The sequence below is a fragment of the Podarcis liolepis genome (genome assembly GCF_965112155.1).
Source record: "Podarcis liolepis genome assembly, chromosome: 2".
Taxonomy (NCBI): domain Eukaryota; kingdom Metazoa; phylum Chordata; class Lepidosauria; order Squamata; family Lacertidae; genus Podarcis; species Podarcis liolepis.
In genome coordinates this window covers 108883218-108908060 of record NC_139555.1, presented here as the reverse complement: position 1 = coordinate 108908060, position 24843 = coordinate 108883218, and the positions used below count along the sequence as shown (strand labels likewise).

Sequence of the window (24843 nt, the reverse complement as noted above, 5' to 3'; positions counted from 1 at the left end):
TTGATGGTATCATTTATGGGCTGCTTCAAAGCAGTTTTAGAAGCAAGAAGACCCTCTCTTGGGTTCAAGAGAGTGAAACACATTGCATTGGAATATATATATATATATATGAGAATGATACTGCTGGTCATAGTTGCCATCCTGCAATTAAAGAGCCATCTTCAAAATCTTATATGTGGCGTCTACTTTATCACTAGGTCTTTGAGGGTGAAGCCACTGCATGACTCGGAACACAATGCAAGAATGATCCTGTTGAAACAAAATTTTATTTCCAAGTTTTTACATGGCGTAGTACATGAGATCGGATGGGAAGCTATTTCCCCATCATCGCTTCACCTCAAGTTCCAACAGGAAGGAGTTCAACAAAATCTCCTGGTCTCCAACAATTCCTAAGTGGAGACACCCCTCCAGGTGGAAAATGAACCTCAAGCTATGGAGATGGCGGGAGAAAAGAAATGCAGGCCGTGGTATTGACTAGGCCGCTATGGGCTCCAGCCCCTCTCTTGTGGGTGCCTCAAAGCGAGTTGCGCTATAAAAGAGGGCCGTTATCACTGAACTCAAATCACCTCAGCCATTCAAGTCCCACAGGTTAGCCAGTTAGATTTTAGTTTCCAAACAATCCAGGGTCCTTTCTCCACAGCCAATAATCGTATTAACCACATTTGACTCTTCTGCCCCGACTTGGGGCTTATGCGTTTGCTACCAAGCCACAGTTGCCTGCCTGACTGGGAAGAGTCTGTTGCCCCTTCTTCCCTTTAGATTTGGTGCCTGCTGTCGTCTCCTCAGAGGCACGGCTGTGAGGTCCAGAACTTGCAGGTGGTGTTGCCTTTTCTGCTCGGGAGGCCTTGGGGGGCTGTTGCACTGAGCTGGGGGTCTGGCCTGAAGCTGGACACAAGGAAAGAAAAACAGCCCAAGGTGATTCAATTGAAGCTTCTGCCTAAAAATGTTTTCCACAGCTACGTTCTCCACACCTAGTTTGGGCCTCCAAACCTTTGCTGCCCACATCTTTACTCCCCTTCAACTTCCCCAAGACCCTTAAAATGGCCGCCACTGCAACAACTGCCCCCTCTTTGTCTGTGCAAAATTCCTTCCCTTTGTATGGAAACTTTCCAAACGTTTCCCTACCATATTTTCCCAACAACTCAAGCCCTTTATTCAAGAGAATTATGAGAAGGCATTGGGGCTTAAGCACCGGCTTAAGATCAGCTGGAAAAGCGTTTCCTATACTTCCATCAACAGGTGCATTTCACTGTATGACAGCCCAAGGCACGGCCTTCCTTGCCATGGTGCCCTGGATATGGAACTCCCTGCCACTGAAGATACATCTGACCCCCTCCCCCCGGAACAGCTTCAGAAAAGGGCAGATTAAACGATGGGTTGTTTTGCTCTTCCTTATCATGTTTTGTTACTTGTTGTTTTAATAATATGACAATGCTTGCTGGTTTTAAAATTTTATGGCAACTACTGTCTTGTATTAGAACAAACTGCACTATTATTTGATGAAATGTTGTCTACCAACCCTGGAAATTTTCAGCTCGAAGGGGAGGGATATAATAATAATAATAATAATAATAATAATAATAATAATAATAATAATAAAACACTTAACATCTTCGCTCACCTTTTGCTCCTTCACTAGGGGGCGTCTGATTCTCCAGCAACGCCTCAGGTTGCTCCGACCACAACTTGTAGTTGGGGTTGCTGAGGAAACGCTTGGTGAGGCCACAGGTGAGACAACGCACAATGGTCCACCGCTGATGACGGCGCTCTGGTGAGAGAGGCGAGGAGCAAATGAGTCAAGGAAGCCTGGAAAACAGTGGGTCAGACTCCTTCCCTGCCCTGATATTTCCAGCTTTCCTCCCAAACTTTCAGCTATATCATCGGTTCCCTCACTTTTTCTTTGCCCAGCCTCACTTGTTTCTGCGCTCACAACCACAACAATCCATCTCTCAATCTAATAATCTGTACATAAAGGGAAGTTAGGAAGAAATATTAATTCTCCAGCGGTCTCTACTTCCTCTGAAGAAGAAATAAAGGAGGATCCCCAAAAAGCAGGGATGGGGAACCCTGCAGATGTTGTTGAATCCCATCAGTCCCAGTTGACATGGCCAATGGACAGGGATAATGGAAGATGGCCCTCAGCCACATCTGGAGGGCCACTGGTTCCCTGTAGAGCAGCTATAGGGAACCCAAGTCTTGGGGGGCTGAATGTGGCCCTCCACGAATTTCCATCTGGCCCTAGTGATTATCCGTAGGCTCCACCCCTTACCAGGGGGAGGCCACGCTACACTTTCAAGTAGGAATGTGTGAACTGGTTCACCACCATTCTGGGGGAATGCTCAGGGTAATTTAGTTTGTGGACAGTGCCACCCGTACATCTTTCAAGGGGAAAGACCCTCCCTTGTTTTGTCCTTCCTGCCTTCCCAACTTGGTGCAGCCCACTCTCGGCTTTGTGAAGAGGGGAACCTCTGCACCAAACCCAGAGGTCTCTCCAAAGCACAGAGCCCACATAGCCGCACAGAGGAGGGGAGGAGGAGGAGGAGGAAGAACAAGAGACAGAGCCACTCACTTCTCTGGCGCACAGTGGAGCTGACTCCAGGGACGAGAGGCGAGAAGCAAGATTTGCAGATGGTTCTTTTCACAGATGGATCCCTGCAAGACAAAGGGAAATGAAGGTTAAGTAGCAAATGTTGTGTTGGACAACTGAGTAAAGGTAAATGACCCCGGGTGGTAAAGTCCAGTCAAAGGCGACTATGGGGTTGTGGTGCTCATCTCGCTTTCAGGCTGAGAGAGCCAGTGTTTGTCCACAGACAGCATTCCGGGTCCTGTGGCCGGCGTGACTAAACCGCTTCTGGCGCAACAGGACACTGTGACAGAAGCCAGAGCGCACGGAAACGCCATTTACCTTCCCACCACAGTGGTACCTATTTTTCTACTTGCACTGGTGTGCTTTCGAATTGCTAGGTTGGCAGGAGCTGGGATGGAGCAAAGGGAGCTCACCCCGTCGCGGGGATTCGAATTGCTGACCTTCTGATTGGCAAGCCCAAGAGGCTCAGTGGTTTAGACCACAGCACCACCCGCGTCCCTGTATCAGAAGCAGGATGCCTGTGAATGCCAGTGGCTGGGGTTCATGGGCATCTGGGTCCCCTAACTACTGTCCTGGCACTCACTGTCTTAACACGAGCCGCCGGCTGATGCTGTTCTGCGTGTGGCAATAAAAGCGAGCCAGTTCCTGGTTCTCTGGGTTCTGCCGAAGGACACAATGCGCTGCCTGTTGCGGGGGAATGGAAGTAAGTTGAACATCCTCAGCATCACCCCCCACCCCCACCCAACCGAGAAACTCGGGGTCATGCAGATTCCATAAATGCACGGTGTTCCTGCACAACAGGTCCTTGCCAATGGCAGCACCCATAACTTATTAAGTCTCTTATGGAAAAAACAGTACGGTCCTGCAGCAGCTTATAGCCAAGTATACCATAGCATAAGCTTCTATGGACCAGAGCTTACAGTGGCAGAAGGATAAAATAGTTAGGCAGTTTGTCCCACTCCAGGTTTTAATTTACTTAGCTATGTGAAAACTATAGTGCTATTTTCACCGACTGCAGCGGTTATTGATGGGCATTGCGCTTGTCTGGCATACACTTGAGAATTAACTGAATCATTGCAAACTACACTGTTTGTTGTTGCTGTTTAGTTGTGTCCGACTCTTCATGACCCCATGGGCCAGAGCATGCCAGGCACTCCAGTCTTCCACTGCCTCTCGCAGTTTGGTCAAACTCATGCTGGTCGCTTCGAGAACACTGTCCAACCATCTCGTCCTCTGCCGTCCCCGTCTTCTTGTGCCCTCCATCTTTCCCAACAACAGGGTCTTTTCCAGGGAGTCTGTTTGCATTTTGTTATTATATAAACTCCGCTCACTGTTCCCACCACCACTTTAGCCAGTTTAGGGTAGAGGCTTTCAGTTGTGCCAGAGAGAGGATGAGGATTCTGCAAGTACAGTATTTTGTGAACAATGTGGTAGCTAGCAAATACGACTGGTGTACAAGGAACACTCTCCCTTACCTGGTAGAGGAAGCTGAGCCTCTGAAATGCTTCTTTGTCTTTTATCATGGCTGACACAGGGAATCGGTACAATATTTTTTTTAAGTGATGGTGCTGACACAACAGAAGACAAACCTGCAGTAAACAGGGATTTTTTAAAAAAGGAAAAAAAGGCAGCGATTGTAGCAAACGGCAACCTACGTCATGCAATCTCGCAGGGCTATTCCAATGTCTTCAGCTTCTATTTTTGCTGGATCTTAATTGTATGATTATTTCTTCATAAGCCAAAAATCAAAACAATTGCATCAATGGGTGAAACTATGAACCCAATATACTTTGTTGTAACCTGAGAAAATGTGTAAAAATTAAAATAAAAAATATGAGTGGTGAATGTGGAAAACACTCGGAGAAGCGCGAGTATATTTATTTTTGCATTCTTATTATTTAAAGCAAACGGTTAAGGAAAATCACCCTCCTCTTATTTTAAAACAAGTTCTTTCTCGATGCCACAACGTGAAAGGGAAATTCCCTGGCAATGAAAACAGATGGCAGGACTGAGCCGTGCTGCAAATAAATTGCAGGAAGCGCCATGAAACGCAGAGTGAGTAAGATCCAGATAAACATGCATAAGATACAGCGTGATAATCTATTAAATCCCCTTTATGTGGAAATCTGCTCTCTCTCTCCTGGACTTACCTAAAAAGACCCTACCTTTTGCACCCCCAGATCGTTACTCCATCAGCACATCTTACGCAGGGACAAAGAGACGCCTCCGGATCAATCGCTTTCTCCAACTAAGCCGTCCGCGTGCATCCTCTTCCTGGTTTCATGCAGCAAAGGCATCTGGGAAATGTAGTCCGCTCTCAGTCTAGTGTGGATTAATGCAAACAAACATCGAAGCACCAAATGGGAGTCGAGGCGCCAGGTGTGCACAGGGTCTCTCAGGAACAGCAAGCACCATTAAAAAGTTATAAACAGCTAAGGGACGCTGCTCAGAGACTTTCCCATGGGAAGTATTCCTGGAGTGGGACAAGATCAGGTGATGGATGGATTCAGGACAAAGCTAGATGTGGTGGATCTTCTGGATTCCTGACAGGGAACTCTGTCATAATCCAGTGCCAAAATGGGAGGGAATGGTTTCAGAGTGGGAAGAAGAAGCAGGTGGGATGGCCAAGCCAGACACAAGTGACGTCCCCCTGAAAAGGATGTCTCAATTCGATCGAGCCAGGGCCCTCCAGATGTTAATGTTGTAAACACTGGACCAGAAAAGTTGCAAAGCAACTTCAAAAGTTGTACAGACCCCCCCCATAGGCCACTTGTCTCTTACCGTCAAGCAAGCTCCATACCTAAGGACACCAAACCAATGTGTTCTGAGGAATGCACTCTGTGCTCAGTGTTGTTGTTGTTTAGTCGTTTAGTCGTGTCCGACTCTTCGTGACCCCATGGACCAGAGCACGCCAGGCACTCCTGTCTTCCACTGCTTCCCGCAGTTTGGTCAAACTCATGCTGGTAGCTTCGAGAACACTGTCCAACCATCTTGTCCTCTGTCGTCCCCTTCTCCTTGTGCCCTCCATCTTTCCCAACATCAGGGTCTTTTCCAGGGAGTCTTCTCATGAGCTGGCCAAAGTATTGGAGCCTCAGCTTCAGGATCTGTCCTTCCAGTGAGCCCTCAGGGCTGATTTCCTTCAGAATGGAGAGGTTTGATCTTCTTGCAGTCCATGGGACTCTCAAGAGTCTCCTCCAGCACCAGAATTCAAAAGCATCAATTCTTTGGCGATCAGCCTTCTTTATGGTCCAGCTCTCACTTCCATACAACACCACTGGGAAAACCATAGCTTTAACTATACGGGCCTTTGTGCTCAGTGTTAGCAGCCTAATAATGGGGCAATTACCATATATTTAAAGCACTTGGTTTCTCCCAAAGAATCCTGGGAACTGTAGTTTTCTATGGGTGCTGGGAATTGTAGCTGCGTGAGATCCCCAGGATTCTTTGGGGGGAAATGATGTGCTCTCGGCGTGCCATGTGCATGCAGCGATCATAGGTCAGATGAAGATCTTTCATCTCAAGATATTGCCAGAGACTTTAATCAGAGGAGGTGGATATTTTCCTAAGCTTTTGACCTTCGTTCTGGGGTTCCACTGGGGCACAGCTGATATGGTATCTCCACAGAGATATGCCATCTGGCTAAGAGGCAAAGAGACACCAGCATCATAACCACAGACTACCCGCTTGTTCCCGAGACAACAATAGCTGACCTGTTGCTAATCCGGCTGCTTCCAAACCGAACTGGGAATTTGGCTCAGAACCACAAACCCACAACTTCATCATGGCTCAGAGAGGTGAGTCTCTCCTCTGCTCCACCACCCAAGGAAGGGTTAAATGCTGAGGGCCAAACAAAGGAGGTGATGATGGAGATTCCTGACTGGATCTCCATCACTGGATCTCCTGTTTTAAAGGCTCCCTGCAGCTACTCAGGAAGTGGGGGATTTAACCCTCACTCCTGCAATAGTTTTTCTCGCCCACTCTGGCAGCTGAAAAAAAAATGTTATTTAGGGATTTATTTTGTTTTGTTTTAATTTTTTTGGTCTTGGGGCAAATAGCAGCTCTTTGGAGGGCAACGCCTTTCACCAGAGCTTTCTATCCTCTCCACAACCCTGTGAGGCCATTTAGGCTGGGAGACTGTGACTGGCCTAAGGTCACCCAGTGAGTTTCATAGCCAGGTAGGGTTTTGAACCCTGGTTTCCCAGGTCCTTGTCTGACTCTCTAACCACAACACAACACCGGCTCTCTCCTTCAGCTGAACTTCTGAACAGAATAGATGGTTTGCATGCACCGAAAATCTGTTTTTAAAAGTTGGAGGTATTAGGGTAGTTAGGGGCAGGGAGCCAAGGCAACTGCTATGTGCTTTCAGCAGCTACAGCTGTAACATTTGGGAAGTCCTTTAGAGGAGAGGAGGGACGCGGGTGGCACTGTGGGTTAAACCACAGAGCCTAGGACTTGCTGATCAGAAGGTCGGTGGTTCGAATCCCTGTGACGCGGTGAGCTCCCGTTGCTCGGTCCCTGCTCCTGCCAACCCAGCAGTTCAAAAGCATGAAGTGCAAGTAGATAAATAGGTACCACTCCGGCGGAAAGGTAAACGGCGTTTCCATGCACTGCTCTGGTTCACCAGCAGCGGCTTAGTCATGCTGGTCACATGACCTGGAAGCTGTATGCCGTCTCCCTCGGCCAATAAAGCGAGATGAGCACCGCAACCCCAGAGTCGGCCACGACTGGACCTAATGGTCAGGGGTCTCTTTACCTTTATCTTTAGAGGAGAGGAGAGACAGACAGATGCCAGCACCATCCTGAGAAAACTCACACTGGGTACTGCTAAACAGATGGACTTTGCTGCCACCTGCTGGTGAAAGGATTAAGTAACATTTGAGGCTACGGTACAGTCCTCATTCCAGTTAAGTGGGCCTTCATAGAAACATCGACTTGTAGAATTGGAAGGGACCATGAGGGTCATCTAATCCAACCCCCAGCAATGCAGGAATCCTTTGCCCAATGTGGGGCTCGGACCCACGACTCTGAGATCCAGAGTCACATGCTCCACCAATTTGGCTACCCTTGTTTCATTTGGAAATATTTGTTAATTTTCTCACAGACGTTTGTTCCTTTTTCCTGCGGCCACCTGTGCATTTAAGCTCTTCATGCCTTCTTGTCTTTATGGCTCTCAGGATGCATAATCTGGTTCCTTTTCTGCTCATTGCTCTGTGTTTCCTTCTTCAAACGGCCTACTTGCTGGTTTGTGTCTGTTGCTTTGATGCAAGTTATTTTCCTGCAATACAGTGGTACCTTAGTTCTCAGTACTCAAACAAGTTGGAACCCAAACACTGCAAACCCAGAAGTAAGTGTTCTGATTTGCTAAATTTTTGGAAGTTGAATGTGCTCCGTTTTGAGTGCCGCACTTCTGTTTAGAGTGTTACGCTGGGTCTGTCTGGTTTTGCTATTTATTTTGAATTTTTGTTTTTGCGGCTCTTTTTGTGTGTGACAGTGTGGAACCCAGTTCAGCTACTGATTGATTGATTGATTGACTGCAGAACATTGTTTATAGCTTTCATTTTATGGATCAATGGTCTCGTTAGTAAAATTCATGTTAAATTGCTGTTTTAGGAGTTGTTTTTGAAAGTGTGGAATGAATTAATCCATTTTGCATTACTTTCTATGGGAAAGTGTGCCTTGGTTTTGGAACGCTTTGGTTTTGGAACAGACTTCTGGAATGGATTAAGTTTGAGAACCAAGGTGCCACTGTATGTTATTGTTGCTTTTCACATCCAAATAAAAATAAAAGATTTATATACTCTGGAACAAAAGGCCTCTAAGCTGTTAACAATAAACAGTCTAAAGCAGTCATTAAAAAAAAAAAGTTACATAAACAACTAATTCCTTTCAGTTGCCATGATGTTGTGCCGAGTATTTTCATGCCTGTTCCTGCTGGGCCTCAGTTCCGCCTCTGAGGAAGATGTTCTGGTGATCACAAGCAGCGGTCCCATCCGTGGCAAACGCCTCATGACAGATTCTGGCGCGGTGACAGCTTTCTTGGGAATCCCCTATGCTGAACCTCCTGTGGGGGAGCTGCGTTTTCAAAAACCCCGTCCTCACCAGGCTTGGAACCACACCCTGAGTGCCATCAGCTTTGGCAATACCTGCCACCAAGGGGGTATAGAACTTCCCGGCTATCGTGCGGAACAAAACTCGGAATCCACCATCTCTGAAGACTGCCTCTTCCTCAATGTCTGGGTGCCTCATCCCCGACCCTCTGCGCCAGCTCCTGCCTTCGTCTGGATCCACGGAGGGGGTTTTCTCAACGGGTCTGGCTCCGTCGATAGGAGCTTCCTAGCTGCCACTGAGAATATCATCGTGGCTTCGATGAACTACCGCTTAGGTGCCTTGGGATTCCTCTCGCTACCCCCAGAGGCTCCGGGGAACGCTGGTTTGTGGGACCAACACCTGGCGTTGAGTTGGCTGAGGGAAAACATGGCCGCCTTTGGAGGGGATCCAGCCCGGCTCACCCTGGGCGGTCAGAGTGCCGGGGCCGCCTCGGTTGGTTTCCACCTTCTCTCGCCGGCGAGCCAGGCTCTATTCGACCAGGCCACTTTACAAAGTGGTGCCGCCATTTCCCCCTGGGCTTGGGTGAGGCCTGAGGAGGCTATGAACAGAGGGCGAACCCTGGGCCGGTTTTTGGGCTGCGCCGAGGGTGATGACAGGGCTGTGGTGCGATGCCTGCGGAAGAAAGACCCAGGGGAGATGATGAAGGACTTGCCTATCCTCAGTCATAAAACCTTGTTGGATTTCCCTTTCGTGCCCACAACCGATGGGGAATTCCTTCCGGATGCCCCTTCTAAACTTCTGGAAGCTGGGCAATTCTTGGACAAACCCATCCTGACCGGCTTCACCCGTGATGAAGGCACCATCTTCCTCGCAGGAAATGCCCCTGGTTTCAGCCTATACAACGACAGCCTGATTAACTACGAGCAACTCTTGGAAGGCCTCCGCCTGATGGTCCCAGAGGCACCTGAGGTTATCATCAAAGCCGCAGCAACCATCTACAGTCAGGAGGAGCAGGGGGAAGAACGATATCGGAACGCCTTGATCAAAGCTTCTGGAGACTACTTTTTCTTGTGCCCTGTGGCTGTGGTGGCCACCCGTGTGGCAGAAGCCCAAAGCCTGGCATTTGCCTACTCCTTCACTCACCAGCCCTCCTTTGTAACCGTCTCCGACTGGGTTGGAGTGCCCCATTGCGCTGAGCTGCCCTTTCTGTTTGGTGACCCACTGTCTATGTCAGGATACACAGAGGCTGAGGGGACCCTGAGCCAAAGGGTTATGAGCTACTGGGGACAGTTTATAAGGACCGGGTAAGTGATCCCTCCAGTCTTTAGCACCGGCAACAGAAGAGCTGGTCCTTGTTCTCTTTGAATAGCAAGATCCCCATTTGGGCACTCTTCCTCTTCCCCATTTTGAGAACAAGACTTCGTACGTACTGAACATTCAAAGCACCCCCCCCACAAGGAATCCTGGGAACCGCAGATTACTCTTCACTTAAGCTACAGTTCTCAGCGCCCTGAACAAACTAGAGTTCCCAGGATTCTTTGGGGTTGGGGAGGAGATGTGCTCTAAATGTAGAGTGTGCATGCAGCCCAAATTTCTTGGCTTTGCTTATCATAATCAGTGATGGCCTGAATTGGCAGAACAGCAACAATCTTTGCTTTCCCCTCCCCACATTTTATACGCCACTTTTCCAGGCAAAGGTTACCCAAAGTGGCTTACAACAGTAAAGAAGTGGGGCAGGGGGGGGGGGAAATCAACATTTCTTCTAAAAACAGAAAATAAGGAGGAAGGAAGGGTCATCGTTTTATTTACGTATTTTTGAAAAAGCTCTGGACTTACTATTGTGAGTTGTTGTATTGAGAGTATCGCCGGATCGTAAACGGGTTTGTTAAGTTCTTTGAAACATCCCATGTTATCTTATCAAGACCAGGAAAAGCAAACTGGCAAAAAGTTAAACATGACCTTGCTTTTGAGCAGCAGTGCATGTTGATTTAGATGGTGGCATTCAGTTTCTTTGGAGTGAAGGTCAGCAGCGACTGTGGTGTTTTTAGGATAAACCTATACAACCCGAGCACAAGATGGAGGGGCTTGCAGCATTCACCCCTCAAAAGGTCAAGCTTCTCCTTTCTTCGCAGGCACAGAGCAAGCATGACTCGGTGGTGGACTCTAGATCCTTATAAAAAACGCTGTGAAAATACCTTTCTTAAAAAGGCGTCTTGAAAAATATATGGCATTTGCCTAAAGCTCACCATTGCCATCTAGTGGCACATTTGTATAATGCGCTTAAAACACACTTAAAACGTTATATTTGCAGCTGTGTAGCTGAGTCCTGTGTCTACAGCTTCCAGTCTGCTTCCAACCTGTTCGACAGTGTTCGACAGTGGAATTGGCTGCCAAGGAGTGTGGTGGAGTCTCCTTCTTTGGAGGTCTTTAAGCAGAGGCTTGACAACCATATGTCAGGAGTGCTCTGATGGTGTTTCCTGCTTGGCAGGGGGTTGGACTCGATGGCCCTTGTGGTGGTCTCTTCCAACTCTATGATTCTATGATTCCAACCTCCTCAAACACAACTCTGGCTACCGTCGTCCTACCCGGCAGCTGAGTGACAGGGGATTGAGGAAAGACCCGCCCATTTGCACTTTGTCACAGAGCAACTTCCATGGTTGTGCTGATTGTGGCACTTAACTAGTGGAATTTTATTACATTTCCGCACTTGATTTTTATCTCATTCTTATTCCTTTTACTGATTGGCGATGTTTGCTTCCCCTCACAGGTCTCCTGATGATGGAGCATGGCCTGTCTACACAGGAGAGAATTTCTTCCGCATTACCACAGAGCCAGCTCAGGCCGAGGAGGTGTTGCCCATCCGTTACTGTGGCTTCTGGGTGTGGCTAGCCACGGAAGGATTTAAGGGTCAGGAAGAGCACGGTTTCGGGCCGGCGGGTGGGGGGAGTTGGAAGATACCACATCCCAGTCAGATAACCCTTCTGTTCAATGTAATTCGGGAGCATCTGTCTGTGACACTGTCTTGCTGCATCCATGCCAGCCGGTCACTTGATAGGCACCAGCACACTCCGTGATAATGTGACCAAGTGTTGGATGCAAGTGCTGCTTTGGGGTGCTGTACACATGGCCTCATCCATGATGAGGGACGCGGGTGGCGCTGTGGGTTAAACCACAGAGCCTAGGACTTGCCGATCAGAAGGTCGGTGGTTCGAATCCCCGCGACGGGGTGAGCTCCCATTGCTTGGTCCCTGCTCCTGCCAACCTAGCAGTTCGAAAGCACGTCAAAGTGCAAGTAGATAAATAGGTACCGCTCCGGTGGGAAGGTAAACGGCGTTTCTGTGTGTTGCTCTGGTTTGCCAGAAGCGGCTTGGTCATGCTGGCCACGTGACCCGGAAGCCCCAGAAGCTCCCTCGGCCAATAAAGCGAGATGAGCGCCGCAACCCCAGAGTCGGTCACGACTGGACCTAATGTTCAGGGGTCCCTTTACCTTTACCTTTACATCCCATATGCCACCCCTGTCTTATTTGCCGATCTAAAGTGTATTCTTCTGGAAAAGTTATAATCTGTTTTATGACGAGGCTGCGCTTCCAAGCACAACAAGTGTTGGTGCTGACCTTTAAAGCCCTCAACGACCTCAGCCCAGTATACTTGAAGGAGCATCTCCACCCCCATCGTTCAGCCCAAACACTGAGGTCCAGCGCCGAGGGCCTTCTGGCGGTTCCCTCATTGTGAGAAGTGAGGTTACAGGGAACCAGACAGAGGGCCTTCTTGGTAGTGGCACCCACCCTATGAAATGCTATCCCAACTGATGTCAAGGAAATAAGCAACTATTTGACTTTTAGAAGACACCTGAAGGCATCCCTGTTCAGGGAAGTTTTTGATGGCTGATGTTTTATTGTGTTTTTAATATTTTTCTGGGAGCCGCCCAGAGTGGCTGGGGCAACTCAGTCAGATGGGCGGCATATAAATATCATCCTCATTTCTGCCTGCCTGCATATGCAGATGGTGCTTTCTAAGGTCACCTCCTATTGGGCCAGACTTCCTGACATTGTAGGTCTATGTACACAGCCTAAGACAACCTCTTAGGTCCTCCAAGCAGAGAGGTCAGAAATGGGGTTTCACCAAGCGCAAGAAACCTGTTAGTGTTGTTATGCTTCCAAGGGGAGGGTGTGCGTGTCCATAACTAAGGTGCCACCACAGAAAAGACTCTCATTTTTATCCCTGCAGAATGAGCAACATTCATTGGTGGAGGCACAAGCAGAGCCCGCCCCCTCCTATCCATCTCAGGGTTGGTATGGGGAGAGGTGCCCCCCAATTTTCCATTAGTTTCAGAATGGCTCTATATCAGGAATAACTGACCCTGCAATGCAAATGGGAATATGATTTGCAACCCCAGCATTTTTCCTACTGCAGCTTCCTTTACCCAAACATGCCTTCCTGTTTTCCAGACTCTGAGCTGATGGATGAAGAAAGTGACTCTGATTGGTAAAAGTATCTGGAAATGGATGATGTAGATTTCACTTAAAAATGCAACTATCCTCGTTCTTCAACTATCCCGAATCTCAGCCAAGCAATGTGGCAGGTCGATTTTACTTTGTGTGTGAATATCTTGAGGATCTCACTTTTCAAAGAAAAACGAGAGAGAAAGAAGTGTTTTCAGATGCATTCAGTCATTAACAACAGCTTTAAAATATGATTTCAGCCTTTGCTCTAAGATTCCACAGCCACAAACAAATAAAAGAAGCCAACAGCAACTTTTGAGAACTTTTGGAGTCTGGTGATTATTTCCTTTTTATTATCCCTCCACCAACAATTTTTCCAGTTAAAATGGGAAAAAAGTAAATTGCGAAGTGAAGTTACAATTCCTGCACCTAATCTTCCTGTTTCTCAGATCCTCTTTCAGACAGACACTCCGAAACAAACAACCCTCCATTTACAGGCCACATCTTCACTCCGATTCATGCAGGGATTTCTCCTGCCCTTCACTCACTCTCTGCAAATACTTCCGCCTCTTGCTTCCCTGTTCCTCAGCTTGGATTTCCTCCTGCTCTCTGCTGGGGGACTCTCCCTCTTACTTCACATGACGCCTTTTGATCATTCAGGGCTGTGTCAGAATTCTTCTTGCACCCAGGCACTCCTTGGTCCCCCCTGAGCAATTCCTGCCAAGCCTCCCTCAGCTGCTTCTCTCTCTTGAATCAGATATACAGTGGTACCGCAGGTTACATACGCTTCAGGTTACATATGCTTCAGGTTACACACTCCACTAACCCAGAAATAGTGCTTCAGGTTAAGAACTTTGCTTCAGGATGAGAACAGAAATTGTGCTGTTGTGGCGCGGCCGCAGCAGGAGGCCCCATTAGCTAAAGTGGTGCTTCAGGTTAAGAACAGTTTCAGGTTAAGAACGGACCTCCGGAACGAATTAAGGACTTAACCCGAGGTACCACTGTAACCCTATTTCCTCCCATCAATTATCGCTGTGTGCCATGGAGTTACCAGAAGTGAGGCTTCCTGAAGCTCCATCATTGCCTTTCCCAGATTCATAGAATCATGGAGTTGCAGAGTTGGAAGGGAGCCTGAGGGTCATCTTAGTTCCACCCCCTGCAATATAGGAATACGCAATTGTCCCAAGCGGGGATCGAACCTGCGACCTTGGTGTTATCAGCACCACGCTCTAACCAACTGAGCTATCCAATGGATAGCAGGGCAGTAGCATTTATTTACCCAGGTCTCATTGCTTCTTTTTCTTAAAAGTGAGAGTGTAAGTACAAATAAACTTGTGACACAACTTGGTGGAAGGCCAGCAAGCCCAGGGGCCAGCAGCCAATTGCTTGCTTTAATGTTACTTAACACACCGCCAAAAGCCAATAGGAAAGGTGGAATAAAAATATTTAAAATAAAGAACCAAAATATGTTCAGGAACCCTTCTCTACTGAGCACTGTGAGGTTGCAGATCTCCCTTCAAACTCCACATCAAAGTAAGTCTCTGTTTCCCAACGCCTTTGATCCTAGCACTGGATTTCCACCTTGTCAGTGCAAGGCTGTGGATACAGGAGAATCAAGACTGCTTTGGGCTGCTGATGCTGTGAACCCCTCCATCGTAGGCTCAGGTTGTGTCCCTTCTAACTCTCCAGTTCTATGATTCTAAGATTCTAATGATACGGTGGTACCTCAGGTTACAGATGCTTCGGGTTACAAACTCCGCTAACCAAGAAGTGGTTGCTCCAGGTTAAGAACTTTGCCCCAGGATAAGAACAGAAATTACGCACCAGCGGTGCAGTGGCAGCAGGAGGCCCCATTAGCGCGCCTCAGGTTAAGAACCGTTTCAGGTTAAGAACGGACCTCTGGAACGAATTACGTTCTTAACCCGAGGTACCACTGTACATGTAAATAAACCATACATCATAAAGACACCACAGTCTCTGCTTGACCTCACTTCCAAAAGGAAACGCAAACTCTGGGTCGGTGCCTGAAACTCCTGGAATCTTGCACTGCTTCAAGACTGGGGTGGCATGCAACAATATTTAAAATAAATTAAGACACACTCTTGTGAACACACGAGTCTTCCAGATCAAGCCCCAGGCCCATCTAGTCCATCATCCTGTTCTCACTGGGGCCAACCAGTTGCCCCGAAGTAGGAGTTGAGCACAATAATGCTCTCCCCACCTGGTATTCAGAGTCCCACTGCCCCCATTAGTGTGTGTATGTGGGGGACAGCATAGTCACCATTCCCCTGATAGCCTTAGACAGGGACTTTTCTTGTCCCAAAGCCACAAGGTTGCATATCAAGGATTGGGAATCTGCTCTATCACTCCGTAGCAAAGCAAAGCCTCCCTTTCCCCATATGCTTGATCCAAGACATGAACTTCCACCTTGTCGATCTATAGCATCCTCCCACTCTTTGGACAGAGCCCGAGCGGTCAATGCTCTTTTCAGTTAGTACAGTTACCCTCTGTCGCTGGTGGTTGTTTGTGAACATTGCAGGGAACACACTGGTCCCTTCTGCAATTTGTTCTCCCCTTTGGCCTGAGCTGGGATCAGGAGTGGAAAACAACTCATGAAGGAGACGGGAGGTGAGTCCTTACAATTAGGAAAACCCATTTGCTTTTGAAGAATTGGTTTGGATTTAAACTTCCTAGGCCTGCATGCATCTAATTCTGAAACAACGTCAATGGTTGACTGTTCAAGTCTGTTGCAGGAATCTGTGCAATTCCTGTATTTAAGGCAACCCTGGCCGATCTTTTCCTTGGACTGCTATTTCTCTGAACTACAACAGCTACACATAGCTTTAACCCAAGCCTTTGGGGTATGGGTGTGAGAAAGAGGGGAAAGCGGGATGTGATGCCCATTCTGTCATTTAGGACCCAGAAGTCTTCCCCTCTTTGCAGGTTTTCCAAAGGTCTAGTGACTTGCTCTTGAATTATTTTGCTTCAGGTGGGTGATTTAGGTTGCACTCCCAATCACACTTACTAGGAAGGAAGTGTCATCAATCCCAGAAGATCTTACTTCTGAATAGGGATGGTGAGTCTGTCCATATCAGTCTCTCTCCGGTTCTCATTTTTCCAACCATAAATTCGGCTCTCCACATTTTGCATCCATTTGCATTTATAAAGACATTGCCATAGAAATTAAGTAGCAGCATAGTAGGAATTTATCATAATATATATATTTTTATAAGCAGTTTTGACTGATTAACAATTTTTTGGGGAAACAATTTGCCTAATATAATGCATTTTTATGCTATTTCCGCTAAGATCCTCACTCTTCCTTCCACTTTCCATTAATACATCCATTTATGTAAGCATTGTTGGGTTAGATAACTGTATCACAAAATTCAGACACAAAATTCAGAATAGCTGTGTTTCAACTTTAAATGCATACTGGATAGACAGAATTTCTCCTCCATTCCTAAGAAATGGGTCCCAACAACATCCCTGTGATATGGCAAAGGCTGCAATCCTAACCATGTCTAGTCAGGAGTAAGTCCTATTGAATTAATGTGGTTTATGCACAGGTACAGCTTTCATCTATGTACGTTTACTCAAAAGTCCAGCTGAGTTTCCAGGGGCATTTTGCCATCAGACAGCCTAGTATGTCCCTGTGACATAAGTGCTGGATGAAAAATGTTAATGAAGGCTCTCTATTACCTACCCACCATCAGCCTCTGTTTCTGGAAAGAGCCTTGTTCTGGAAAAAGAACTGTTGCTTTAAGAAACATTGGGAACACTGGAGAAAGCAAAACAGCAACTGCATCAAGGGAACACACAGAGTCAGAACTCAAACTTGTGGATAGATGTACAAGGCAATCCCTGTGCATGCTTACTCAGGGATAAGTTTCACTGCGTTCAATGGAGCTTTTATCAATATAAACAAGTTATATTAAGAGTTATGGAATCCAAAGGACATTTCCAAAAGGGGAGTTGAAACCTTGCAATATTCATTGGTCTCTTGATCTGCAGTGAAAGGATTAAATTAATGACCGCCCCCTGATGCACTTCCAAGCATATTTGCATCCCTGCTGCAATTTAGGGGGGAAATAGGAACATAGACATACATAAAGAATGTAGAAATGAGTGGTTAAATTTGATTCCTAGACAGAAAAATGGACTATAGGGCAGGAAATGGCTAGAGTAACTGGTCTCCCAAACCTCCTGAATAGCTGAGCCTTGGAACACATAAACCTGGAGAAAATGTGTTAAATTCGTTTGATTTTCCACCTTTCTAACAATGTAAATGGAGCCCGGTGCTGAGTCAGCCCAGGTTGCTAAGTGAGGGAGCTCATGGCTTGTTTGCAGAAGGCATCCAAGGTCCATGATCTGTGTTGCCCTTGTGGGACCTTGGGGAAGAACCGCAGAGCAGGGCTTGATGTGAGCAGGCCAGAGCAGCAGATCCCTGAGAGAGAAATGACCTGCCTTTTATTGAATGTAACTTTTAAAATCTCCTTCTAGCTGCTGCAATGCCTGGTATCCTCTCTTCGCTCCCCTACATCTTCATTCTCCTCCTCTTTTCACCTGCCTCTGGCTCTGCCCCTGACGATGACACCGTGGTGGTCACCAAAAGTGGCCCCATCAAGGGCAAGCATGTTTCAGCTGGCTCCGGCTCTGTGACGGCTTACTTGGGTATCCCCTATGCTGAGCCCCCTGTGGGTGAATTGCGTTTCCAGAAGGCCCTTCCACATCAGCCATGGAGCCAAGTCTTGGAAGCCACCAGCTATGGCAACTCTTGCCACCAGTCTATTTTTTCTGGCATCCCTGATGCAGACGTGTGGGCACCCAATACGCCACTGTCAGAAGACTGCCTCTTTCTCAACATCTGGGTTCCCCACCCGCGTCCCTCTACACCAACCCCTGTCCTTGTTTTCATTCACGGAGGGGGTTTTTTCACTGGGACATCTTCCCTGGACATGTACAAAGGAGAATCCTTAGCCTCTACCGAGAGAGTGATAGTTGTCAACCTGAATTATCGCCTGGGGATGCTAGGCTTCCTCTCCATGCCACCAGCAGCTCCAGGAAATATGGGCTTGCTAGACCAACAGCTGGCTCTGAGATGGGTCCATGAGAATGCCGCCGCCTTTGGAGGAGATCCGACTCGGGTGACCATATTTGGCCACAGCGCTGGAGCAGCAGCAGTGGGTTTCCATCTCCTTTCACCAGGCAGCCAGCCCCTTTTTGCTCAAGCTGTGATTCAGAGTGGATCTCCCAGTGCCATCTGGGCTTGGGGGAGTCCTGAGGAAGCCAAGCAAAAATCCCTCGCTATGGCCCAGCTGGTGGGCTGTGCTGATGGCGATGACAGCGCTGTGATGAGCTGCCTACAGGCAAAAGATGCCACAGAATTCTCTCCGCAGGAAATGCTCCTCTTTGAGAAAGGCAAATATCTTATCGATCTTCCTGTCATACCAACAACAGACGGCGATTTCCTGCCTCATGACCCTCAGAAGCTTCTGGAGCCTGGGCACATCAAAGTCAAGCCAGTTCTCATTGGTTTTACCTCTGACGAAGGGAACACCTTTATGCCGTTTAGTTTTCCTGGCATCGAGCGCCACCAGTTCACTCACGAGCTACTTCTGAAAGGGATACGGATGGCAATACGAAATGCAACGGAAGAAGTTGCACAGGCTGTGGCCCTGGAGTACAGCAAGGAAGGCCAGGATCCAGTCCAGTATTACAAGGCCTTGTCACAGTCCTTTCGCGATTACTTCTTTTCGTGCCCAATGGATGAATTCTCTAAGAAGCTGGAAGAAGTTGGGAGCCCTGTGTACGCTTACTACTTCAAGCACCACACCTCAGGCTCTTTTTGGCCTGAGTGGGTTGGGGCACCCCATGATGCTGAGCTGCCTTACTTGTTTGGAACCCTCGAGAAAGCTGTGGCCGCCAATCAAACTTACACAGAAGCGGAGGCTGATCTGAGCCGCAGGGTGATGCGATACTGGGCAGAGTTTTCCAGAAGTGGGTAAGGCATGACCTTTTCCTCGCTTGCCCTTCACCTTTATACAGAAGGCAAGCCCTTTCAACCCTTAAAGCTGTGGGATGTAGAACACAGGAGCAGTCAATGACAACATTCCTAGAGTGTACATGTTAGTACATGGGGAAGGATGTCTGTCCAGCAAGCAGGTAAACTTCCTGGGGACGGACTTCCTCCGCATGTGACCAGAGGTGGGTGTGGCCTCACCTGTGCAGGTAAATGATAAAAGCACAGGGCAGGCAGCCATTCTCTCTCTTGTCTCTCTTGCCTCTCTCTGCCATCTTCCTTTGATGAGGAAACATCTAAGGATACCCTCTTGGCTCTCAGCCAAGAGAGGAGGAAAGGACTATCTTGTTATAAGATAGATTCTGAGTGTATTTTACCTTTTTAAAGCTGTCTGCCTTCTGGGATCATATTGTGAACAGAACGTGAGTAAACTCTTTTATACTGTGTCGTGTCTTGTATTTTAAGAGGGAACAAAGGGGAAATTACCAGAGTAATTATTATAGAGGTTCTAGCGAACCTGTGCAGACGTTACCGTTGCGAACTTAAAGGGGAATGTCTATAAACTCTGCTGATATTTTGGGAACTTGTTAGCACAAGTTGGATTAGGATATAATCTCACAATATAGCCTCTCCTGCACCCCAGAACATTCCCACAAAGGCTACCTTCCCCAGCCTGATACCCTCCAATATGTTTTTGACTGCCATTCCTATTATGCCTATTGAACATGGAGTTGGTGGGAGTTGTAGCTGAGAATATTTGGAGATCACCAGGTTTGGGAAGTGTACAATGAGATCATAGAATCATAGAACTGTAGAGTTGGAAGCGACCCTAAGGGTCATTTAGTTCAACGCCCTGCAATGCAGGAATCTCAGCTAAAGTATCCATGACAGATGGCCATCCAACCACTGTTTAGCAACCTCCAAGGAAAGAGAGACCAGAACCTCTCAAGCAGAGGTGTTGTATATGGTTGTGCATGTGTGTGTGTGTGGGGGGGGGGTTGCTGGGGCAATCGCTTCAGGCACAATTTTTTTTTTTGGGGGGGGGGCGCACATCTCCCACCACTCTCCCTGAGCCAGCCCTGCCTCGCTTTACAAGAGCTTGCTATCTTCATCTCAAAATGAGAGGTCTTTAAAGTTTATTTGAAAAACAATTACAGTAGTTTAACAATTACAGAGTAGTTTAAACTCTGTTGCAGCGTTGAATAACTTTAGTAGTAGATTTAAGAAAGATCTTAAACCTTAGATAAATCAATAATTAGTTAATTTAAGACAAAAACGTGTATTGGCAACAGATAATTGAAATAAGGAATGGACGGGAGGTCGGGTCTATAGTCAAAGGACCGCTTTTTGTTTTATTGATTTGAAACTAATATTGTCTATATCGTGGTTTGGTTTGTATTTCTTGTCTTGGTTTTCTTTTTTCTTTTTTGGTGTATCAATAACAAAAAAAAAAAGAAAGAAAAAAAGAGAGCTTGCTTTCATCTCTCCTCTCAGTCTCCTCTTTTCCAGGCTAAACATACCCAGCTCTTTCAACTGGTCCTCATAAAACTTGGCTTCCTAACCCTTGATCATCTTGGTTGCCCTCCTCTGCACACACTCCAACTTCTTAAACTGTGGTGCCCAGAATTAGACACAGTATCCCAGGTGTGGTCTGACTAAGATACTATTGGTACTATTTCTTCCCTTGAGCTGGACGCTATACTTCTGTTTATGTAGCCTAGAATAGCATTAGCCTTTCTTTGTGTGCTGCTGTTGACTCATGTTGAGCTTGCGGTCCACTAAGACCCCTAGATCCTTTTCACATGCACTGCTAGTAAGCCAGGTGTCCCCCATCTTATATTTGCGCATCTGGTTCTTCCTGCCTAAGTGCAGAACCTTACATTTCTCCCTGCTGAAATTCATTTTGTTGGCTTGGGCCCAGTTCTCCAATCTGTCAAGGTCATTTTGAATTCTGATCATGTCTTCTGTGGCATTAGCTAACCCTCCTGGTTTGGTGTCATCTGCAAATCTGACGAGGTCCAAATGTGTTCCTGTGAATATCTGGCCTTCAGAATTCTCCAGCTCTCACTGGTTCTGTTTTGTTCCTCAAGTGTTTTTTTGCCTGACTGGGATATATCCCCAAACTCTGATAATGCCTTTTGCCTGGATGGAAGATGGAGAGCAGTATATTGGTGTTTAGAGCTATATATTTGTTTTACACCCTCTGCAGGAAACCAACAGGGTCAGCTGCCGGTGAGGTAGAGTGGCCGCTCTACAATGCCACACAGCAGAACTTCTTCCACCTAAGCACTGAGCCAACCCCGGTTGTGGACAGGTCACCTGTGCAACACTGCACTTTCTTCAATACACTGATAAGTGAGCTCTGTTCTTTGCCTTGCAGTATGGGTGTGAGTGGACTGCGGTGGGGGCTAAGACCTCATAAGACAAATGCTTCTAATGACTGTACTGTAACTGGCATCACCTACAGCTGAAAGGAGATGCTACTGGCCCTGGGCTTCTAGAACAGGGATTGCCAATGTGATGACCATGGGTGCAATGGCGTGGGTGCCCATGGCTGTACTCTCTACCCCTCCATCCTTTGGCCATAAGATGGTAAGTGAGGTTACCTTTTGTCCTGTGAAAAGCCAAGAACTGAAGGAGGAAGCTGGAAGACTGAGACTCTTTCCCACTTCCTCTCTCACTTCTATGAGAAGAAACCAGAGCTGCGCACTCACTCCAAAATCCAGATGTGGATATATGCCTAAATAGGTCGGCGACCCTTGTTCCAGAGTCTTCAATATCTCATTTCCAGATTCAAACTTTTCTCTGGCTTTCTTTCTTTCTGCTTCTCCTTCTTCTACAGACAAATTGAAAGAGGATTCTGCTGCTTCACACAAGAAGGAGGAGGACGGCGAAAAGGAATCCACAACCCAATAGAGGGCATCTCCATGAAAGGTCATTAGGACTACAGAGGAAATGTTGGAGCTGGGGAGTATAGAAAGATGAATGAATGGGTAGACCACACTGAGCAGTTGAGAGGAGGACATTTTCTCCCCTCTCTGTCATCCGGCTTAATGGTTTGCATGGCCCACAGCTAAAATGCCTTCTTCTGCAACCTGTGCCTCGAACCATGTTTTAAATGCAAACATGAACATCTGTCCATTTCCCCACATCAGGAAGGCTTTGTGCTGCAGCCCAAAGGGAGCTGAAGTAGGCGAGTGCTTTCTCCTGTTACCATCTTCCTCAGCTCTCCACATTTCCACATGCTGAGATATGGGTGGCGCTGTGGTCTAAACCACCAAGCCTCTTGGGCTTGCCGATCAGAAGGTCGGCAGTTTGAATCCCCACGACGGAGTGAGCTCCCGTTGCTCTGTCCCAGCTCCTGCCAATCTAGTAGTTTGAAAGCACGCTAGTGCAAGTAGATAAATAGGTACTGCTGTGGTGGGAAGGTAAACAGCGTTTCTGTGCGCTTTCCGTCACGGTGTCCCGTTGCGCCAGAAGTGGTTTAGTCCTGCTGGCCATAGGATCCAGAAAATCTGTCTGCGGACAAATGCCAGTTCCCTTGGCCTGAAAGCGGAGATGTGTCTGATTCGACAGGACTTAACCATCCAGGGGTCCTTTACCTTTGCCTTTACAATACATTTACACATCAAATTGCAATATATATATATTTAAGTCCTCATGAAAATTCATCCGCATTATAGTGCTAATTTATTCTAATACACTTTTTTTTGTCTAAAATTTTGCCTAACACACACATTTTTTTGGCTAAACGCATTTCTCTCATCCATGCCTATATTTGCAATCTGACCAAACCACACTCATCTTTTCAACAGGTGTTGCTTGACTTTGTGTCCCTCAAGTATAAAGCATCATTACCAAGTGACCTAGAAGAAAACCTGACAAGATATTCTGGGACTTCCATGCTGATAAAGACCCACTGCTTCCTGTGATCTTAACACACTCACAACCAATTGAAAACACACCTTTTAATGTGTCTGCGAAATTTTGAACTTCTAGCAAAGTAACTGTTCTGCTGCTTTGAGAAGTGGGTTTCAATATCTTTGGCAGATGTAGATTCCTGAAACATCTAATATACATTTCCTTTTGATATTAGCAAAGTTTAAGTTACTTTTGCTTTGGTCCTGATGAGTGATAGTTTGATTTCTGTAGTTCAAAGCTAACAACTTCATTCTTCCACCTGTTCCCCCCAAATAATAATCATAATAAATACCACAATGCCATGCCTCTTTCACAGTAAGATAACCTTCAGGCTTCAGAAAACAAAGACCACCAGTCTAGCCATTTCTCACTAGGGTTATATTCTTTCACCAACCAACGGAACAAAGTAAATGACATAGGAAGCAGACAGGAACTTGTGGAAAAGAGACAATAGAACAAATCCATGTCGGTGTTATAAGAAATTGCTCAACCTCTTTCCTCTCCTTTAGGATGCATTGGCTAAAATGAGTACAAAGCCACTTGATTTTCAATGGTTAGCTAGCTCTCCAAACTCCAGTAATAAACTCAACACCCTCAAGGAACCAAAACGTGCTTTGCTTCAGGACACAGATGCCCCTCTTCTTCCCTTTCTTACTTTACTTTCAGTGTCAGTTCTGTGGAAATATTGTCACCCACACTTTCTGTAGACTTTTGGGAATAGTTAGGGATTCTTTTACTCTTTAAATCAAGGTGTGTTGGTGTGGCAAGAGCTGCTGCTTGCCTATAGGGTAATTTTGCTGTCTGAAGCAGCATCCATATATTCTAAAACTTTCATTTCATGCAATAAACCAGTCTTTCTTTGCTCCTCTTGTGTATGAGTTTTCTTGTGGGGAAAAGGTTAACACATATTCATGCCATAACTCTAGCAAAAAGATCCTGAAATCCTTTTGGACTTAATATTGGGAGTCTGCATAGAAGACATGTGGTTGCAGGCAAAGGAAAACACTTCACATCCACCACCATGATGTCTGATGTCAGGTGATTAAGAATTGGGTAGCCTCACCAACAGGGACGCGGGTGGCACTGTGGGTTAAACCACAGAGCCTAGGGCTTCCCAATCGGAAGGTCGGCTGTTCGAATCCCCACGACAGGGTGAGCTCCCGTTGCTCGGTCCCTGCTCCTGCCAACCTAGCAGTTTGAAAGCACATCAAAATGCAAGCAGATAAATATCAACCATCATCAACCTTTTTATTCGACCGTCAGTCAGGAAAAAGTACATTTGTCAATACACAGTTAAAAACTCCAGGAAGATTTTAGAACTTAGCCAACACTAAAATGGGCTAAACAGATAGCCCCATATCAATACAGTCAATTATAGTCTTGCGACGCTTAAAAGCTAAAAAAAGAAATTTGGCCACCAAGGAAGGTATAGCTCTAGTGACGTTATTCAGCAAGTGTAAAACCTGGCTTTCTCCGGGTAGGAAGCTAGATTGACATAGGAGTGGGTCTATAAAATTTTGTCTAAGCTCTGCATAAGAAGGGCAAGTCAAGAGAATGTGTTCGGTGGACTCAACCACACCCATGGCACAATGACAGGTTCTCTGGGCGTATGGTACTCCCCTGTACCTTCCCCACAATATCGCAGAGTCAAGGACATTTAATCTAGCCGCTGTAAGAAGTCTACGGTATTCCACATAGTGAATTTCTTCAAGGTTGGGGGCTGGTATGGTCCGATAAATCTGGTCCCCTAGGAACATCCCTGGTTTTACCTGGGCTATGTCCTCTTGTCTGGCAATGTCACTCAGTCTCCGGGAGATCACAGC

At 46.8% G+C, this 24843-nt stretch overlaps 3 protein-coding genes across 6 annotated transcripts; 2 read left to right on the top strand and 1 right to left on the bottom strand.

Moving 5' to 3' along the window:
* Positions 1-247: 247 nt before the first annotated feature.
* Positions 248-5176, bottom strand: RPP21 (ribonuclease P subunit p21). Of its 3 annotated transcripts, none has more exons than XM_083493561.1 (6): positions 4794-5176; positions 4063-4176; positions 3171-3271; positions 2570-2652; positions 1622-1768; positions 248-885 (listed from the first exon to the last, which is right to left on the bottom strand). In XM_083493561.1, the coding sequence occupies exons 2-6, from the start codon at positions 4108-4110 to the stop codon at positions 689-691; spliced, it is 576 nt and encodes a 191-aa protein (XP_083349687.1). In that variant the 5' UTR covers positions 4111-4176; positions 4794-5176; the 3' UTR covers positions 248-688. The 3 variants fall into 3 exon arrangements, with proteins under 3 accessions (XP_083349687.1, XP_083349686.1, XP_083349685.1); XM_083493560.1 differs by having other exon boundaries at positions 4738-4886; XM_083493559.1 differs by having other exon boundaries at positions 4753-4879.
* A 1056-nt stretch (positions 5177-6232) lies between these two features.
* LOC310701514 (acetylcholinesterase-like) lies at positions 6233-13399 on the top strand. The gene is made up of 4 exons (XM_083492518.1): positions 6233-6381; positions 8478-9939; positions 11403-11542; positions 13084-13399. The coding sequence occupies exons 1-4, from the start codon at positions 6369-6371 to the stop codon at positions 13122-13124; spliced, it is 1656 nt and encodes a 551-aa protein (XP_083348644.1). The 5' UTR covers positions 6233-6368; the 3' UTR covers positions 13125-13399.
* A 1104-nt stretch (positions 13400-14503) lies between these two features.
* Positions 14504-23883, top strand: LOC310701408 (cholinesterase-like). Of its 2 annotated transcripts, none has more exons than XM_083492216.1 (5): positions 14504-14610; positions 17581-19081; positions 21309-21454; positions 21942-22033; positions 22915-23883. In XM_083492216.1, exons 1-4 carry the CDS (start codon positions 14544-14546, stop codon positions 22013-22015), a joined length of 1788 nt encoding a protein of 595 aa, XP_083348342.1. In that variant the 5' UTR covers positions 14504-14543; the 3' UTR covers positions 22016-22033; positions 22915-23883. The 2 variants fall into 2 exon arrangements, with proteins under 2 accessions (XP_083348342.1, XP_083348343.1); XM_083492217.1 differs by lacking the exon at positions 14504-14610 and adding an exon at positions 15553-15705.
* Positions 23884-24843: the final 960 nt, after the last annotated feature.